The sequence below is a fragment of the Pinus tabuliformis genome, chromosome 5_2 (assembly GCF_031772625.1).
Source record: "Pinus tabuliformis cultivar Carrire ecotype Pingquan chromosome 5_2, CPIR1, whole genome shotgun sequence".
NCBI lineage: Eukaryota > Viridiplantae > Streptophyta > Pinopsida > Pinales > Pinaceae > Pinus > Pinus tabuliformis.
This window is the reverse complement of record NC_142306.1, coordinates 243166834-243187837: the sequence shown is the minus strand read 5'-3', so window position 1 is coordinate 243187837 and position 21004 is coordinate 243166834. Positions and strand designations below refer to the sequence as shown.

The 21004-nt window shown below is 37.5% G+C and overlaps 1 protein-coding gene across 4 annotated transcripts; it reads right to left on the bottom strand.

Moving 5' to 3' along the window:
• Positions 1-841: 841 nt before the first annotated feature.
• On the bottom strand, positions 842-20480 carry LOC149158442 (uncharacterized). Of its 4 annotated transcripts, XM_089436221.1 has the most exons (11): positions 20120-20480; positions 4950-5090; positions 4652-4740; positions 4208-4545; positions 3465-3621; positions 3295-3366; positions 2839-2965; positions 2060-2757; positions 1846-1967; positions 1606-1698; positions 842-1197 (listed from the first exon to the last, which is right to left on the bottom strand). In XM_089436221.1, exons 3-11 carry the CDS (start codon positions 4676-4678, stop codon positions 1086-1088), a joined length of 1746 nt encoding a protein of 581 aa, XP_089292347.1. In that variant the 5' UTR covers positions 4679-4740; positions 4950-5090; positions 20120-20480; the 3' UTR covers positions 842-1085. The 4 variants fall into 4 exon arrangements, with proteins under 4 accessions (XP_089292347.1, XP_089292346.1, XP_089292345.1 ...); XM_089436220.1 differs by lacking the exon at positions 4950-5090 and having other exon boundaries at positions 20113-20480; XM_089436219.1 differs by lacking the exon at positions 4950-5090 and having other exon boundaries at positions 20120-20479.
• Between the last annotated feature and the right edge of the window lie 524 nt (positions 20481-21004).

Below are 21004 nucleotides of genomic sequence, written 5' to 3'. Positions count from 1 at the left end.
TACTCTAATTTACTCTATGCATCAAGAAATTCAATTCCATTTGCAAAATCCTTTGAAGCCACTCATATTTAGTGAGATTGCATAGCTTACAGCTTCATTACAAGACTTACCGAGTTTTGACCTCAAAATGAGTCTAGTCTGCTCAAAATTTAGTACCTGTTCAAAGTCACTAAGATACGGTGAGTTTAACCGAAATTCTGTTTTGTCATCTTTTAGCATATTTTGAGTTTTTTTATTTGTCAAGTTATACGCTGAGTTTTTCCTGCATACTTCACAAGTCGTATTCTCATTCTTCGGCTCCTTTCAGTTGTTCCCAAGCCAGGTATTACACTAAATTACTGTATTTATTTTTGGTTGTTCCCAAGCCAAGTTTTATACCAAAATTATTGTTATTTCGTAATTACAAATCTCAAAGTACATAGTAATATTGAAATTTCCCTGTCATAACAGAGTATCTGGATTAAAATTTTAAAAAATGGAATGCATCTGAAAAATTCAAAAATGTGAAGTTGTAATAATTTATTTTTTCAACTTCAGAGGGTATCATCAATCACTTTATAGCATTCTTTGGAACTTCCTCGATTTTCATGTGTTGGTCAGTGCATGTTTATTCGCAAATAAGATTTGAACCAATGAAAAGCTACTAATATTTTTTTACCAAACCTTCTTGCCACTATTGCAGCACAGTACTGTATGATTAGAGTTAAGAGAATTAAAAAAACACATGTGAGCAAACACGCCGAATTTATTATTATCTAAACAAACCTCTCACCAAAATTTGTTAGCATACAAATCAGCAGCCTGCTAACAAAAAGTAAGAATCCATGTGAGTCCTCATCAGTGAATTAAACAAGTTTTTCTCTGCCTGCAACTTTTATTACAATTAACAAAAATACAAGAATTGGAACCATGATCGTTTATGAAGCCTGATATTTACAAAGACCATTGTTGAATGTGTGAAACATATAAAAGCATCACGCTAAGAATGAGCATGCCAACAGAGATTTAAAAAGAATGCCATTCCAAGCTACATTGAGAAGTAACAGAAGAAATACATATTTTGATACAACATATTGTTGCTTCCGTCACCTCTGACTGTGCTTTAGTTTGCGCTTCTTTGCTCTGGCCCTCTCCGCCCTTTCCTCTGCCTCAATGAGTGCCAATTCCCTTTCATCCTCCTCTCTAGCAATTCTTTCACTGGGAGATCATAAAATGTAACATCAACATACAATAAGTTCTAAATGCCCAACCACTAGTATCTAACTAACTTAAGAAGAAAGCAGATGACTTAGCTTCTACATAAATATATGTTGGTATGGACAAACGCATGCACAAAATGAATAGACAGAAGAACTATTCCACTGTACAGCGATTGCTTTGAACTTAAGTAATATAGCATGACTAAACATATGATATAGTGCCCTATTTTGGGTTAGCATTTGAATTTAACGCAATATAGAATGATATAAACTTATTGACATTGTTCAGCAAATTTTGCTCCTTCTTAGATGTATCTGTAGTAAGTACACAGGAATGACTGTAAATTGAGTTAGTGTCAAACAAGAATAGCATAGCCCATAAACTAAAAAGTACAGAAAATATCACCTTCTTCTTTCTTCAGCCTGTATAGTGCTAAACCCAACTTCCATGTCACTATCATCTTCATCATCAATATCCTTGTACTTATTTGGATCGTATCTGGAATTGGCAATAAGAAAAAAGTAAGAAAATGTGTTGAACAATTAGCGGACATATTTACATTACAGTGAACACACTACCGAAGAAAATTTCTGGTCCACAAAAGGTGCTTTGGTATTCAAGAATGTACCAAGTGACAGGCTTTACCTAAAAAGCTGTCTGATAATACTGCTATAATTTCCACCCCCATCTAAATCTTCATCCGAATCATAAGGTCTAGGTCTTTTTTTGGAACGCTCATGATGCAAGTCACGAGATACTGGCTTTGCCTGTAAAATAAAATAACTAATCAACGATTATAATCTTTCTACCAATTATCAACGAGATCAGTGGAAACATTAGAGAGGAATCGCTTAAGAACCTGAGGTCTTGATGCCATTTTTGGAATAGCTTTTGGAGTTGATTTTGGTGCTGACATCAATGCTTGTTTTGGTGCTGGTTTTGGTGCTGGTTTGAGTATTGGTTTTGAAGCTGGCTTCAGTGCTGGTTTTGGTGATGGTTTGGGCATTGATTTTGGTGCTGGTTTGGGCATTGGTTTGGATGCTGGTTTGGGTGCCGGTTTTGGTGTCGGTTTTGTTGCTGGTTTTGGGGGTGGTGATTTTGGCAATGCTGGAGGCTTTCTTAGTTCTGTATGAGGTTTGTTAGTTGGATTCTTCAAGGGAAGTGTTTTCTGCACACTTGAAGGACGGGAAACCAAAGACTGTTGATGCACATCCTTCCCAACTTTGATACCGGAGATTGAAGGTGTTTCCTTCTTGTCACGAGCTACGCTAACAACCACTTTCGAATTGCTCACACTGTGACGTACCAAATCAGTTTCCCGAACAGACCGACCAGGTCCAGACCCTACCTTCGACAATTGCTTCTTTGAATCAGCTGAAGCTTTCACATTTAAAATGGGGGACACTTTTTGTGTATCCACTTTCGTAGGCATTTGTCTAGCAGGTGATATTATGTTTTTCAATTCCTTGGTGGCGTGCGAGATTGGCTTGCTAGTCGGAATTGGTTTCTTCAATGCCATAGAATTCTTTGGAATCACTTGCTTCGAACGGCTATCATCTGTCGCAAACAATTTCTTCAGAAACATTTAACTAGAAAGAAACAGCAGCACTGTCAGAACAAACAATGAGCTGGACTCACCAGGCCTGGAGGAAGCAACATTTCTAGTTTCCGGAGGTCTCCTTGCACAGCCCGGCATTTCTGTATCCTCAGAAAAGAGAAATGAATAGTCTCTTGCTTCTTTAAGCCGCTGTGCTTTCTTCTTAGCCTGCAATAAAAAGGGTCATTACTACCTATTCACAAAAGGCACGTCATTTTACTCCAGGCCATTTAATTTGCTTATAAAATTATTATCAAATCCCGTCTCCTTTCAATCAGAAGGCAGATTCAGCATGACATACTAAAACCACTCGTGTTAACAGATACTGAGAACGAAGCACTTTGACATCTAATCCATCTAAGTCCAAACTTAACGGTTAAATTGCTAATATCTTTGACTGGAAAAGCACAAGCACCGATTTGCCTCCAGAAACAGATTCAGCCACAAGGATGGATCACTTCATATAATAGAAAAAAAGGAGAGATTAACGCAGATACCTCATTGACAGCTACCGGTGCTTTTTTGTATTCAGATTTTGCATCTGATGCAGGCACATATATCTTCTTAGTCTGAAATGTTTTCAACGACATTCTTCAGTTATGAACAAAAGAAAAGAAAAACACTTGGCAGTAGTCCAAAAAATTGCCAGAACGTATTCCACACGTACAAGAACAATATCCACATGCAACATAAACACACCACATACTTCTGGAGCATCCCTTGAGACTTTTGCTGCAACATGTGCTACCTCGAGCCTTGCACGTGTTTCTACAATAACTCTCCTAGCAATAGCTGGCTGGGAAGGTCCAAAGAAGGACCCATAGCTGCCACAACAATTTTGAACATATGATTATTAGCTGAGTCAAGTAATTTACAAACTTCCAGAACTTGAATACCATGCCATCCCTTAAGCCGAATCCATTGAGGAGGGCTGTTAGCATTCAAACATTACCTCAGTTTTGAAAGACAACATCATATTAATAATTGTAATTACTGATGGAAGATTCCATTTCAATATACACACGCATGAATTGTGATTATAGGCAATTGAAATGTACTGAACGTAAGATATGAGAACAGCATTCTTAGAAACAAAAATCTCATGGACAATCTCAAATTTCATCTTCGGCTAATGGTACAAAATCCACCACTGAGTTTATCTTTTGCCTTTCAGTAACATCCTTACATTTAATTTTTATACTCCATTTGGGAAATGTCCTCATGACAGAAACAATAAAACAAGACAAGTAGTATACAGACATCACACCAACGGTTGTCAAAACCATGCCCATCATGATACAGTGACAATAAAAAACTTCACAGAAACCATAAGCACAGGCAACTAGCAAGCAGCAAACCCTTAAAAACTTATTGCAGAGACAAACAGTACAAGGCAACCAGTGGTTGTACTCATCATGATGCAGCATTTTCTTCTTATCTTTGTCTGAGATATTTTCTCCAAATCTACTACTCTGATTTCCATTGTCATGGTTAGTAGAATTTGTCTTCCTTCCATAGACTCCAGCAAATTTCTGTTTAAGCTTCTGTCGTTCAAGTTCTTTCAATTTCTCTCTCCTTTCCACATACTCCTGGCGTTCTCTTTTTGCTTTTGGATCTTCATCTGGTTCTGACTTCCTATACTGCCCCGACTTGTCATCATCGTCTACTGCCTCTTCCTCTACCTCATGTTCTAAAGCACCACCTTCATCTAAAAGTCTTGAGTAATCTCTATTCTTCCTATAGAAATCCTGAAAATATTCCATGGTGCATTGTCAACAATAACCATACCAAACGTAACAAGGCAGCCTTGATATAAAAAAAAATGGGAGCAATACTTGGAGAAATCATACTTACAAGTCTATCATGACTCCTAGGTGCCATGTACAAATTCAACCCACTTGTTGTGTGATCACAAAAGATGTCATTCAAAGAAACAATGGTTCCTGAAAATACATTTACATAATTCAAACATCATTAGACTCTTATACTCCATTACAAGATAGAAAGCACAAAAACATATACATGGTATAGTTTTTTTTCCCAAGCACGTACAAACGTTCACGGTTATATATATATATATATATATCACCAATAACAGCTACCATGCAGACTCCATATGATAGGTAGGGATGATGGCCATGGATGGCTTAACTTTATCGATGTCAAAGGATTCTCAAACTTAAGGAGGGATTGCTCATAGAAGTGTCCCCCCGTCCAACATGATTTACCAATCCTAACATGGTGAAAAGACCAGTTCTGCCATGAAACAAGGTAGAAGCTGGCAATATAAAGCCTGCAAACCGTTTGAAGTAAAAGCATATCAAGGGAAGTAGAAGTAAAAGCATATCAAGAGAAGTAAATTTATACCAATGAAGGAAAGGATATGAGATAGAAGTAAAGCAACAGATAGAAGATAAGCAAAGAAAATGCCTTGCCAATAGTTGAAAATCTCATGAAAGAGGAATTATTGGGCCATTGACAAAATTGCTAGAATCCATGGAAGAAAAGTGGTTGGCCAATTTGCAAACTGCATTATTTTGGCAGCATTTAATTTTATCTATTTGAAAATGATATCGTACCAACAAAGAAAAAGAACAATGGGTACAAAACCCTGTTTGTGGAGACAACACATACATATATATATGCAAATTTATCAACAGTAATCCATTACCATCATCGTAATTAACCAGCAAACAAAACAGTAACTAAAAAATGTATCTCTACAATGAGATGAACTCATGGAATGACTGTGTAGGAGTTATCTGACATCAAAGGCAGCCTCTGCGGACACCACTCCTAGCTGGGCTATGAGGCAACTAGCAGTAAACTTAATGTTAAGCATTAGAATCCACCACTATAGAACTCTACATATCATACACTATACGCTCTCAAGGGCAAATATTCAATAAGTTCAAAATGTCCATTGTGAAAAGGGTACAGGACCACTGTATAATAAAATATGGCGGGGGTATGACCTTTCAGCCACACCCTAAATTTATATTATTGTCATCTATAGTAGATTATTGTTATTATTATTATTATTATTACAACAACAACAATAGTAATGTTAGTGATACAGACCCAAGTCAAGTTTATAGACTAATATCCCTCCTTAAGCTCGACTTGGGGGCAAGGCAGGGACATTGCTATTTTCCCCTCAAGGACAACTCATCCACTGCAAGCAGAGTCCATAAATTCATAGTTAGATTCTGTCAAGGATTTGAGAAATGCATCGGAGATATGGCCCTCAGTGCAACAGTACTGTTGAATTTCACAGGATCCTGAATTAACAGTCAAAATAATGACCAATAATGACAGCATCCCGACCATAATGAACCTCAACCTCCCAACCACTTTCACACAAACCTCTTCAGAAAAGTAGAAGCAAACACAAGTTTAAATGGGAAGAATGATGTAAAACTGTAGTCCCCAAACACCACACAAAAGCCTTCAAAATAGGTGAAGCAAACAAAAGTTTAAACAAGCACATGCACAAACGGTCATAGAAATGTTATCAAAGAAGAGTGTTCAAAAAAATGATGAACAGAAGCAAGGTGGTGCTAAAAGTGATTCAACAAAGCTGCCTAAAGGCAAGAGTGTTGAGGACCAACAAGACTGCTTCAAGTTAGCAACCCAAGAGGAGGTGACTTTCTCTCGCGCACAAGGGGCCATACAGTTTGAGGAAGAGGAGGTCGAATTTACAGATGGAGACCAAGGTACTTCCAGGGCTAAGAATTTCCAATGGGACAAATTCTTCAGGAGGCCGAAATTTCTAAGGGGGGGCAAAACTCTAGGTTCCATTGTGTTGTATTATCTATGTATTATCTGAGGGTCATTTTCCTTGTTAGGAGAGCCTTAATTTCCCCAAGTAATAGAAAAGTGAAGGAGAATTTGTTGGGAAAAAAATTGCTATGCTTTTTGAATGATTCTCTATTAAATTTCCACTGCAATTATTTAAGTTAAAGGCCAGTGTATTTTCTATTCAACCGTTTTCAGGAAAAATAATCTACTGGGTGAATAGTTTCTAGGTACAAAATAAATTGTTGAGAATATTAAATCAGAACTGGTATTGAAAAATTAACATGGTATCAGAGCACTAAAATTCTGAGAAAAGCGAAAAATCGATTTGTCATAAGGGTTTACAACAGTAAAAGAATTCTCCATCAGTTATATTTTTCTGGGGTTTGAGTATTTCATTTTGAAGTTGTGAGAATAGTTGCAACAAGGTTGACATTTGAAGACCAATTGGAGGGTGCATCCAACTACAATCCTTGAAAGTAGAAGATAGCATTAGTGTTGATAAAGAATGGGATCTGGGAGTTTGCTGATCAATAACTCACCCCTCCTACTAATGCTACACAACTGGTCACCCATAGCCAAAAGGACGTGAAAGCAGAGATAACCATTCTGGATGGGGTGAAAGATCATGTGATCCATCATCTCTCTAGTAAGATTTCAGCCAGGGAAATGTGGAAGGCTCTAAGTTGTACTAGAGTGACAATCACAACAGAAAAATGATGTTGAGGGAAAATCTAAGGAGCACCAAGATGTCCAATTTAGATACCTTAGTGCTTATCTCACCTAGATCACACAGGCCCATGTTGAGATGGCTGCAGTTAGGGAGGCTGTGTCAGATGAGGAGTTGGTGAGGACGGCCCTGAATGGCTTCACAAAGCCATGGACTCCCTTCATTAAGGGCATTGTAACACGAGAGAAGCTTCCAGATTGGGAGAGGTTGTGGACGACTTCATCCAAAAGGAGATTTGAGAGGAGTCTCTACATCGTGGCCAACAAAAGGTGATGATGAAAACCTTGCACTTGCCAATCAAGCAAGGTAAGGGAAAGAACAAGAAGAATTCTCCAGGAGAGGCTACCTCGAAAGCTAAAGAAGAAGAAGGACATGAGCAAAGTTGAATGTTTTGCATGTTACAAGTTTGGCCACTATGCAAGTCAATGTCCAAACAAACACAAGGCCAAGGGGAAGGCACAATTTGCAGCATCAGTAGATTCAAAGATCACTGAGTTTACCACTAGGTTCGAGAATGAGTTCTCACTAGTGTCTTGTCTTTCTGGCACCATAGCCAAGGGTGCATTGTTCATAGAAAATGGTGCTCCTTGTCACATGATAGGATCACAAAATTTGTTCACTGGTATTTGAAGGGGAGACTTAGAGCTACATGTGGAGCTTGGCTACAATGCCAAGTGTGCAATAGAGGGGGTTCAGACTATTCAGTTTTAACTAGAGTCAACTAGAGTCAAGAGAGCCTTTGGAGGTGATAAAGGCATTGTATGTTCCAGGGTTGACCAAGAACCTTCTAGCAATCTCAACCAATCTAAGATGGACAGGTACTTGTCAGGTCGAGATCTTCCAGTGCGAGCACAAATCAGTGATTGGGAGGAGAAAAGGGAACTTGTACATGTTGAAGGCTCAGCCCATGCGAACCATGGTTCATTACAACAATATTTTTTCTGAGTTATGGCATAGGAGGATGGGTCACTTGCACCACAAAGCCTTACCTATATTGAGGGAGATGGTCACTAGTCTTCCAAAGTTCAATGTAGAGTAGCAACAGGGTGTCTACAAGGGTTGCACACTTGGCAAGTATGCCACAACAACATTTCCTAGTAGTGATAGCAGGTCCTAAGGCATAATTGATCTTGTACATTCAAATGTGTGTGGTCCTATGTCAATGTCATCTTTGAGTGGTTACAATTACTACATGACCTTCATAGATGACTTCTCTAGGAGGACGTGGATCTACTTCATGAAGACCAAGTATGTGGTCTTCAATCGATTTCGATAGTTTAAAGCTCTTGTGGAGAACCAAATAGGGAGGAAGGCCAGATTTCTAAGGTCATACAATTAGGGCGCGTGTACCTCCAATGACTTCAAGAATTTTTGTACAGAGGCGGGAATAAAGAAGGAGCTCACAATACCATACAACCCTTAATAAAATGGGGTCGCAAAGAAGAAGAATATGGCTATCATCAAAGTTGCCAAGGCAATGATCCATGATTAAGATTTGCCCATGGTTCTTTGGACAAAGGCTTGCAACATGGCAGTGTACATTTAAAACAGGAGTCCTCACAAGGTCTTGATGGACAAGACTTGAAAGGAGGCATTCACAAGGGTGAGACTGGAGGTTGGGCATTTTCATATCTTTGGGTGTCTAATATATATCCATCTACCTTCAGAGAAGAGGGCAAAGTTGAAACCATGTTATGCAACCAGCTCACAAAATAGAAGAAGAGATAGATCAACGACTTCAAAATTAGCCTCTTCAAGGGGGCAACCTCCTTTGCATTACACAAATGAACAATTCTTAGACGATTCAAATGTCAAAACTTCATTTCTATATATAGGAGTCTAAAGGGTCACAATATAATCAAAGTCGGCATAACAATAATAATGTAAGGGCACAACAATAACAATTGTGGGCTTATATGGGGCACAATAATAACAATATGGGGACTACATGGGCACAACAATAACAATAAGGGGCCTACACTGAATATAATAATGAGGGAATACACTAGTATTATAGGGACCTAACATGCCCCTCTCCAAAAAAGTGTTGTCCTCAACGCTTGAGTAGTTCTAGATGCTTCTGTATAAAATTCTCATCCTCCCATGTGGAATCTTCAGTGGGTAAGTTCTTCCACTTAATGAGATACTCTGAAATTGATCGATTCTGTAGCTGTCGGGTTCTTGTTTCCATGACTGCTTCAAGTTCCAATATGATTTTTCCTTTTTCGTCAAGTTCTAGCAACATTGTTTGAACTAGAAGCTTGTCACCTATAACTTTTTTAAGCATGAAACATGGAACACTGGGTGTACTCCGGAAGATGTAGGCAACTCCAATTTGTATGCCATAGTACTAATCTTTTGCAACACCTTGTAAGGACCGTGGTGCTTGTGTGATAATTTATTATCCTTCTTATCTTGCTTGAGGGACATTTGTTTGTACGGTTGTAGCCGCAAAAATACCCAGTCACCTACATCAAAACCTTTTTCATTGCTCTGTTGATATGCTTGTTATTTCTTTCTATTCTGCGCCAAAGTGAGATTATCCTTTAAGAGTTGGAAAACTTGTTGTTGATGCTCGATGTGATCTTCCACCGCATGAACCTTAGATTGATTGTCCAAGGCTTTTTGGAAATCTAGATAAATAGATGATTTCGATGTTTGAATTTTGAACCTCTGGTGAACATAATTGTGCAATTACGCTCCATTGTTCTTTCTTTAGAAGCCTTGTCGTGCCATTAGAGTTGATTATCATTCCTGGTTCCCCTACAATACCCCTTAATTCAACTTCCTTTCCTTCCCAAAAAAATTTCAAGAAAAACTCTTGAAAATTAAAAGTTATCGTACCCAAAGATTGTAACCATTGGACTCCTAGTACAACATCAGCACCACCCATTGGAATGGAAAGCATTGGACTATTCAATACATATTCTCCCATGGATAGCTTGATATTATGGACTTTCCAAACCAATTTATGGTTCCTCCATTGCAACCATCACTTGACACTCTAGTGCTGGATATAGGAAGCAATTCAATTCCTTGGCTATCTTACAATGAATCAAATTATGGTTACTACCCGAATCAATCAACACTATTACCTTTTTCTTCTTGATATGTATTTCTATCTTGAGAGTTTGAGGAGTGGTAATTCCTACCAATGCATTACAAGATATGGCAGGATTCATTTCTTCTTTCTCTGGGGTTGGTTCCTGGTGTATATCCTCTTCTTTTGACGTTTCTTGTTCCTTTTCTTCCTCCTCTTCACAATCTATGTAAATTAATTTCTTCTCAGCACACTTATGACCTTTAGTGTATTTGTTATCACAATTGTAACAAAGCCCTTTTTCTCTTTTTTCTTCCAATTGTTGTGGTGTCAATCTTGTACGTTGTGGAAGGCTAGCAGCAACAATACTTCCATCTTTATAGTTGTGAGTGGTAGGCTTCCTTATTGCCATAATTTTGCTTTCAATTTTTTTTGCCAACCTGAATGCCTTCTCCAATGAATCAGGTTCCCAAAGGTGAACCTCATGTTGGATGCTATCCTTTGAAGTCCCTATGAAGAAATCAATCCTATGCTCCTCTAGAATATCATTTACCCTTAAATTCAATTTTTGGAAGTCTTCAATGTGCTCCACCATTGAACCCTTTTGTTTGAGATTTATGAATTGGCTAAAGAAGGTGTTGCTCTTTGTATCCTCATAATGTGCTATCATTTCCTCCATAAAAATTGACAAAATGACAATTTGTTTACGAGAGCAAAGCCATCGATACCATACAACTGATTGGGTTCTAAATATAAAGTTGCAATGCGTACCTTTTGTGTGTTTTGCACATTATGGAGATCAAAATATTGCTCCATCTATTGTATCCATGTCACGGATTCCTCGCCATCAAACTTCCTCATATCGATCTTTGGAATATGGTGGGTCTTCAATCCAACATTAGAGTCTATGAAATCATGATTAACATTTCTTTTGTTCTCATCATGAGTTTCCTCTACTACCTTTTCGCCATTAGGAAGTCTTTCTTGTAGCAACTTTGTCAAACCTTCCATGTCTTTCTTCAAATCTTCCATGTTGCCTTTCAGTTTTGCTTCTATACCATCAATCTTAGCTTCCATGTCATTCTTCAAATCATTCATCTTAGCTTCGATTCCATTCTTCAAACCATCCATTGTAGCTTTTGTTACTTTTAGTTTGAGCGAAATTTGTTGCAGTTGTTCTCATAATTTTGATATATCATGTTGCATTTCTTCCTCCTCTTCATGTGTCATAGTAGATTTTTCGGGCTGCTTACTAGGTGTTTCCATTTTCTTTCTTTAGGGCATCAATTAATGATAATTATGCTTCACTATGCCCTTTGAATCACTTCAAACTAATTTTTCAAACAAAACTTATGAAAATTTTAAAAACTGCACATCTTTTTTTTGCTTTGTAGGAACCCGATATTGAATTTGTTGTACCTCTGTAATTTCAGATCTCTAAGGACTGAAATTTCGTCCTATGATAACCCTCTGAGTCTTCGTTCCAACCCCACAAGTCAAACCAAGATAGGAGTCTTCAAGAAAGAGTTATGCCCGATCTCCCACGATGACCTGATTATAGATTTGTCCAGTAGAGCTAACTTGTACAGAGTGCCACGTGTCACTATTTCGACCTTCGGCCTTGAAATTTCTACACAACAAACTACAGTCCGTGAACTTTCAGCCACTTTTTGCATAATTCAAAGCTAATGCATGAAACGAAAGTTATGACGATTTTCCCTAGATCACCTGTTTGAGACAGATTTTTGGAGCCTGCAAAAACCCTAACTTCCTTTGAGCATATCTCCAAAACTATAGCGAACCAAGATCTGACATTTTTACACGAAGCTCTCTACGATTTCGGCTCCACGTGGTAAAAATTGCAACGCGTGAAGCCTCGCAAAAAAAAAAAAAAAAAAAAAAAGGTTATGACGATTTTTCCCAGGTCACCTGTTTGAGACATAATTCTGGAGCCTGCAAAAACCCTAACTTCCTCAAAGCATATCTCCGAAAATATAGCGAACCAAGATCTGAAATTTTTACACAAAGTTCTCTAAGATTTCAGCTCCACGTGATAAAATTTCATCTTTTGAAGCCTCGTAGAAAATAGTTATAGCGAAAATTCCAAGATGACTTGTTTGAAGAAGCAAAACCCTATAATCCAAAGCTCTGATACCAAATGTTATGCAACCAGCTCACAAAATAGAAGAAGAGATAGATCAATGACTTCAAAATTAGCCTCTTTGAGGGGGAAACCTCCTTTACATTACACAAATGAACAATTCTTAGATGATTCAAATGACAAAACCTCCTTTCTATATATGAGTCTAAGGAGTCACAATATAATCAAAACCGACATAACAATAATAATATATGGGCACAACAATAACAATAAGGGGGATACATTGACAATAACAATGAGGGAATACACTAATATGATAGGGACCTAACAACCCATCAGCATGAAAGGGCATCTTTGTGGGTTACAATGAAACTTCAAGGGCATACAAAGTGTACATTCCTTCGCAAGGGAAGACTATGGTGAGCAGGGATGACAAATTCAAGAAGGGTCGAGCCTTTAGGAAGTCACATGAACCCTTTCTAACAATGGTAAAGGATGGAGAGCAAGAGCCTCCAAAGGTTGAGGAGAGACCAGCAGCAAGGACTTAGTCTTCAAATCAAGAGGAGTTGGAGGCCCCTCCTACTTTTGTCAGGAGGAGGTCGAGATGGATTGAGTAGACACTGAGAGATGCACAAGAGAATGTGGAAGCTCCTCAGAGCACTTTCAATAACAGAAGACCACCAAGACAGTTTCCTAGTTATATGGCACTCATGAGTGACATTATTAATTTTGAGCCTAGAAATTGAGGGGGCAAAAAGCCAACAGGTTTGGAGGGATGCCATGGTGGAAGAGTATGCTTCCATCATGAAGAATGATGTGTGGGATATTGTGTCGAGGCCAAAAACGAGATCATTGATCAGTGATTAGCATTAGGTGGATCTACAAGATCAAGCATGTTGTGGATAGCAGTATTGAGAAGAATAAGGATAGGTTCGTTGCAAGAGGGTTCTCCCAGGAGACATTTGCTCTAGTGGCTAGGTATACTTCTATCAGGGCTATTATATCTATTGCTTCAAAGATGGGGTGGAGGATACATCAAATGGATGTGAAAACAACCTTCCTCAATGGGGTAACTGAGGAGGAAGTGTACATTGAGTAGTTGCAGGGTTTTGAGGTGCTTGGGAGAAAGTATCATATATGCAACTTAAAGAAGGCATTGTACAGACTCAACCAGGCACTAATAGCATGGTAGTCGAGGATTGATGGGTATCTACTAGGTATGGGCTTCACCAAGAGTGAGGTGAATCCCAACTTGTATTTCACACTTGTTGGAGATGATCCACTCATCTTGGTGCTATATGTTGATGACCTCTTTCTCACAAGGTCAAAGAAGCTCGTAGAGATGTCTAAGTGAGATCTTGTTACAGAGTTTAGGATGAAGGACATCAGCATGATGCACTACCTTTTGGAGTTTGAGGTGTACTAATAGACGTGAGATTTTTGTAATGTCCTCTTCAAACTTAAGGTTAGTGAGGGACAAAATAGCATATCCAACCCCGTAGGCTATAGTCTTGATAACGGGGTAAAAACCCAATTTGGGGCAAAAGTTGGGTCAGCTTGGGAAAAAGAACCCAAAATTAGTGGTTGCACCCACAACTCCTCACATCTTGCAGCCCGTGGAGAAATGTATAAATAGAGAAGAGTTGAGATCAAATCATCATCATCATTTGTGGATCAAATCCTTTGTTTTCTTGAGCTCAGCTATGAGGGTTTTAAGACCCTTTTTCTCCCTACTAATTTCGGTGGTGAAAGATTCCACCCTAGTTAGTAAAGAGTCTTTTTCTTTTCTGTTATGGCATGCAGGGATACTTCAGTCTAAATACCATCAAGGGTTTATTAATGAGAAGAAAGCTAAGACAGGGGATTTGCATTCTTTTTTGAGGCTAGATAATTTGTTGGAGGTAAACAGAGGTTTAATCCTGAAGCAAACCAAAGTTCAGTGGTTATGCCCATGCCATTTCTCCTTGAACGGATTGCTCTGAAGTAAGTCGAAGTAACATCTGAAATCAAACATCTCCATTAAGGCCACCTTTGTTTTATCCTGTGGCCATTCAGAAGGTTGGCCTAGTCTATAGCAGATCCTGAAATCACTCAAGTTGTTTGGGACAAGTGCGAAAGTTTATTGAGGGATTGTTACACAGGCAGATTTGAAAATCGTGGCTGACTTTGTGTAATTTTTGCAAGACTCGGGTAGCCATCTGATGCAAATGCGAGGGTTTGTTCAGAGGTTATAAACATATCGAAATCCCCTAAAGAATTGCAAAGGCATTGAAGTGGGTCTAGAGAGCTCTTGGAAGAATCCGAAGTCAAGGACGAATTTATTTACCAATCCTAGAGCAAATTGGATATCCTCTCTAATCCATACACGCAAAAGGGCTTTTCCAAACTTCGTATTAGTTTGGAATAATTTGGATTTAGTCAAATATAATAGTTCAAACGCTAGTGAAGCAATATTATACTAAACTACATTCGAACTGTTGAACTTGGGTTACAATTGGTATGTTGAATTTGCTATAGCATTGTTGAATGTATATTGTGTTGTGAAAAAATATTGTTTTGTTGATTTTTCCACGGCACTTAAGAATCAGGTTTGAGTCTAAGATCACAATCACAAACACAAAATGCCACAACACAAGCACTTTGCACAGTGGAAAACATATAGCAGTGAATCAATCTTGTGCACAAAGGAAACAAAAAGGTTCAGACCTCTCCCTCTTAATATTGCATGGAGCATATAGCTAGCCAGAAATTTGAAATTATTCAAGAATAAAGAAACCTTGCCTTTGATATGTGTCATTCAAGCATTAACATACTATATGCTTTCCCACAGGGTCAGGAAAATCAAAAAAATCCCACCTGCCTACAAAAGAAGAAATAAACAAAGATATCCATGGACATACTTTGATGGTGTTGCACAAGGGATCTCTTCTAGGGGTGGGGTAGGAAGAATTATTTATTTCTCTACATAAACCACATCTCCTTCAAAGCAGGAATTGGTCAGCAAACAACCACATCTCCTTCAAAGCAGGAATTGGTCAGCAAACAAATAATTATTGTAAGTTGATGGCACAGGAATATGGAATAATACATATTCAATTTTGGCTAACTTGCGCCTTGCTATTCAATGGAGGAGGAATCAGTTTTGAGGAATTTTACACTACAGCCTTTGTTTTACGATATACAGTATCTGGAAACAGGATTCACTTAAAGAAATATGGACCACAGAAGAATTGAAAACATAAAGAAATATTTTATTAAATCAGGCCAATGCACAAAAGTTGATGCACAAAACATGATAGTGTCTCTTTATAAAGCATAATAACCCCTACTCAACTACAACAGACTCATCTAGTTAACTACAACTGACTCATACTGAAAACAACGAGTTCTTCACAATCTAGAATATTCAAGACTCGAGTTCTACAAACTAGAACATTCATGGCTCAAGTTCTATGAACTAGAACATTCTATTTCACTATTAACTCTAAATCTCACCCTTAATGGAGAAATGAATTATTTATCACACATAAGTTGTCTTTACATAACATGAACTTATCTTTTCCTAGACTCATAGGTGAGACACTGCTCACTCTGAATTATTTATCATTCAACCAAAGTCCTGTTTTTCCTTTCTTGGCTCACCATAAGCCTCTTGATATGGTTTGCCCCGATCACTTGTGGTAGAGAACGGTCCAAGGAGTGCAAACTTTCTCTCACTACTTCGGATGTCAAGCATCTAAACATGAGATTCTTTCCACCCAGGCAAGATTTTATCTGCTTCCATGTGCTCCTTGTGAGTCACCCCATCAGGGCCCATTCTCCTTATTGTTGAGGATGTATAATATGATCTGTTTTGTCTTCCATAGGTTACCTTGGAGCTTTGAGATGAGAAAGTTTGAGATGATGACTGCCTTGGATAAAAATTGTTAGTTCCTTTAAACACACTCCCGTTACCTTTTTGTCTCTCTTGTGCTCTCGATGTTCCGTTGCCTTGGTCATCATCTGAATCTTCAAGAAGAGGTTCCTGATTCAACTAGTTATACCATTCCTCATGATCAACTAGCAGCTCTTCGATCACAGGATCCTGATGGGCAGACTGCGACTCCTAATACTCCCAGTCATCAATAAAACCACATGGTTTCTTGGAGAATTCATCTGACTCAAATACTACCTAACCAATGAATGCTTCCAAATGGGCTTATGAAAAACAGATCATCAAAAAGGTCAATGTCTAAGAAGCTGGAAAAATACGCCATAGGCCCCACCAAGGTTTATTTGCACACTTCCAATCAGTTCTCTCCACGCAGCACGTTCCAGCAAATCTGCACTTTGCGCCACGGTTTATCTCTGCAATATTGATCTCACCACACTTCCACTACTCTGATTTTTCCTTTTTTAATTATAACTATAATTTCAAACAAGTCTTTACCCAAAAAAATATTGCCCATACATTTGGGGAATTAAATCATTTTAACCCCATGACGTAACTCCTCATTAGACCCAGTCATCCATTGCAAGATTCTCTGAAACCCTTGATCAAGTCGAAACCTCAAAGAAAACACAGCTAAACAGCAATTTACAGGTAAAACAAACTCTACAACCTTGCAAGGGGAGCAATCACATATTTTAATCGTTAAATTTTAACGGTTTGACTTTACCTTTTTATTCTTAATATCTTAGTTTAATTAGTTAACTAACCTTTTGACTTGACCTTTTAAACACCAGATTGATTAAATTAATTATGACTTCTTTTTAACGACTTACATTGATTAAATTAATTATTCCTACTCTAACAATTAACTGAATTTTCCTCTCTATTAAAAAAGCCCATTAGTACTTAGTTGTCACCATTCTGTTCTCTGGTAAGTCTCCACCCGAAACTTTTCGAAACAGATTATAAATCTTATACACAGTTTTCTCCAAAAATCTTCTACACAAATACAGTTTTCCCCAAAAATCTTCTACACAGTTTTCTCCAAAGATCTTCTACACAATGAACAACTGTAAAAATCTTCACTCACTCAACACGTATAATAACCAGCTTAAAAATCAATTGCTTACCATTCGATTCCCACAACGTGTGGGCAGGTGCTCTTAAAACTCTCTATAACTGAAGATTGCAAACAATTGTGCCACGAACAGGCACGTATCACTTCGTTATATTCTCCTCCAGCGATTCCAGAATTTTTTCGTTTTAATTCTTCATCTCTACTTGTCACCAAAAAAACCGATAGAAATTCTTTTCACCAATAAAGAAAGCTTAATTTTGTAAATAATAAAATATTATTATAGGCCAAAATTTTCCCATCCGTAAAAGGTATTGGTATGAGAGCTTTAAAACAAATGTCAAAGTTTAAAGTTTTCACAAACCAAATTTATGTTGTTCATTTACTGTCATGCTGCTGCAATGTGTTTTTAACAAACAAAACAAGCCTAATATGCAACAAATAAAACAAATCTAATGTGCAGCATTGCTGCTTCGTATGCTTTTAATTTTTTTATATAAAAAATAATTGATAACCTATATACTAAAGAAATTAGTATTGAAAATATTTTTAAAAATTTTATTAACTCTAAATCAATAAATAATAATAATAATAAATTTTATTAAAATTATAAAAATATTAAAAAAAATTATGATTATTAATTTTTTAATATGTGAAAATTTTAACCCCAGATTCTGAGTCTGCTCTTTGTAACGGTCCAGCGTTGTCACAGTTGCGAAGTGAGAACTTTTTATGCTCGAAACTGATGTTATGGCTCTTTCTCACAGCAACTACAGCCGAGACTAACAACGGCTTTCTATTGGTGACCTTTACCAATTTTCTCACGACTTGGTGGCGAATTGGTGGCTGTGGCTCTGTTCACCGAAATAAATTTTTATGCCACCTCAGTTCTGACTTTCACGCAGATCTCACGATCTTCACAATTTGCTATGCTTTCCACGCTTTGAAAAGTTTTATGCTGGCTCTCTGCCTTCAGTTTTCACGATTTGCTCTCTACCACCGAGTTTTAAACCCGCTCTGCTACTAACTTAAAGAAATATGGAACACAGAAGAACTGATAATACACAAATATAAAGAAACTTTTTACTAAATCAGGCCAATGCCCAAAAGATGATGCACAATACATCATAGTGTCTCTTTATAAAGCATAATAATTCTTGTTTAACTACAATAAATTCATCTACTTAACTACAACCAACTCATACCGAAAACAAAAAGTTATACACAATCTGGAACATTCAAGGCTCGAGTTCTACAAACTAAAACATTCATGACTAAGTTCTACAAACGAGAACATTTTATTTATCTATTAACTCTAAATGATTCTCATCTATTTCCTTTTCTTACAACTACAGGGACAGGAACAGATTGGCAGACATCCAAAGCAATATTAGAAAAGGACAAAGGTGCGTAGCACATTACAGAAAACAGAGATGGGCACATTCTAAGTTCTACAAACGAGAACATTTTATTTCTCTATTAACTCTAAATGATTCTCATCTATTTCCTTTTCTTACAACTACAGGGACAGGAACAGATAGGCAGACAATTTATCCAAAGCAATACTAGAAATGGACAAAGGTGCGTAGCACATTACAGAAAACAGAGATGTGCATATATCAGATTTCATGCATGATCCTTGGGTTTGACTACATCGTATTTTACTTTACAGATTTGATGTATAAGCTACAGAAACTCTACTGGATAGAGGAATTTCATTGATGATGGATGATACGTTCCATCTAACCTTTTTCTAAAGATGATATTTACAACATGATATTTTCCTTTACAGTTCTGAGTTATAAGAAAGACTACTGGACAGAGGATTTTCACTGATGATGGATGATATTCTCAGTTTTTTTCAATGATAATAAAAACAGAGGAGAATGTAAAAAGGGCAAATATTCCCTTTTGTGGGCATCGTTACAGCATTTTCTTTTTTGTAAGGGAATGTTATTTGCATTACGACCATAAGGCCTTAGAGGCAAACTGAGAATGCTTATTAGCATCTGATCATATAATTTTGTTTTATTAATTTACATAACTTTTTTCGTTGGAAAAAAAAAAAATAAGCATGACAAAGAACCAGAATACATTTCTTGTTTCAAATAAAATGTCAAGAAACCCACACAACTAAAGATCCCATCATTCAAAATATATATATGAAATATCAAGAAACCCACACAACTAAAAATATGATCATTCAAAATATATATGTATAAAAGAGAGACAAAAAGGCAAATGCATTTCTTGCTTCAAATAAATTGTCAAGAAACCCGCACAACTAAAAATCAGACCAGGCAATAATTCACAGATCTGAACGCAAGAAACATCACTTGAGAGACATTAAAGTGCACTAAGCATTTGTTTCGGAGGAATTCTGGAAAATCCCAACCGGTTTAACAATTGCAATTAACTTCCTCTGTATACTGTTCTAGTGATATGGGTTTTGATCGAAATACTCACTTCAAATATTTTCTTAACAAGCTAAAAATTTTTGAATTCGAAATCAATATCTTTGAGAACTAGACAAATCAATTCGAATTTCCTGATATCTCAATTCGGCCCTATCAGGGAATACAGCAGATCTTCTGCCCAAAAAAGCGCAGAAAAACAAACATGGATTTAAAAGACAGTTACCAGATACCTGAAGCCCTGTAGATCGAGCCTACAACGGTCCGATGACGCGCAAACAAACAGGATCCACGGCTATTACTTAATAATTGGCCTGCAGTGGCCCTGTTTCTTCATAATCTACAGACAACGAATATATCGGATTCCATGGGGAGGAAATGGGCGTTACGAAGAAGAATTGAAGGACAGATTGCACCATTTCCTCCTCCGCACCATCATCAGCGCGAATGATAGGATGAATTATACGATTTGCACCCCAGCCCCCTTTGTTCTTTCCGAAATCTGTTTTGCTTCTGTTAACTTCATTATTTTATTATCAGTACCAATAACAATCCTTTAAACTTTATTTTATTCCTTCCCATCTGTCGTAAACTTAAAGACCATTTCATAGTTTTTCCAGTCCGTAATCATATGCAAATCTTTTTTTTCATAATTGTCATGCAAACACATCTAAACTGTTGTTTCCATTTTACATTTGCTCTACCCCACACCTTAAAAAGAAATAAGCGTCCAGCCTAATCACTATGTTTAGTTTGGCCTCCGAGATTTAAGCTTCCATATCACTCACTGAAACATTGCAAAGTACTCGTGTTTGTTTTTTTGGTAGAGAAATTTATTAAACTTAGTTGTCAAACCAATAGTGAGGATAGCCATCTCTAGCTGTTATTTACGACTGTCGGTTATCACTCTTATCAAAGAAAACCACGCCACCTGGAATAACCTGTTGGTGGTCTGTAAGGGAGCAGACTCACTCCTGCCAGATGCCTCTGAGTCTTGGGCCTCCTTACATAGAAGACGAGCTCTTAGCCAAGCAGAAGCAGTTTTAGGGCATACTCCAGGCCCAATGAATTATGGGATGTTATGCCAAGCAGAAGTAGTTTTAGGACATACTCCAAGC

Bases quoted from the DNA above. Each gene is read 5' to 3' on its own strand.
- LOC149158442 (XM_089436220.1), bottom strand. From the start codon at position 4,678: ATGGCACCTAGGAGTCATGATAGACTT. The intron at 4,546-4,651 runs GTAAGTATGATT...GAATATTTTCAG, and splicing joins CTAGGAGTCATGATAGACTT to GATTTCTATAGGAAGAATAG. The intron at 1,699-1,845 runs GTAAAGCCTGTC...TGCCAATTCCAG, and splicing joins ATTATCAGACAGCTTTTTAG to ATACGATCCAAATAAGTACA.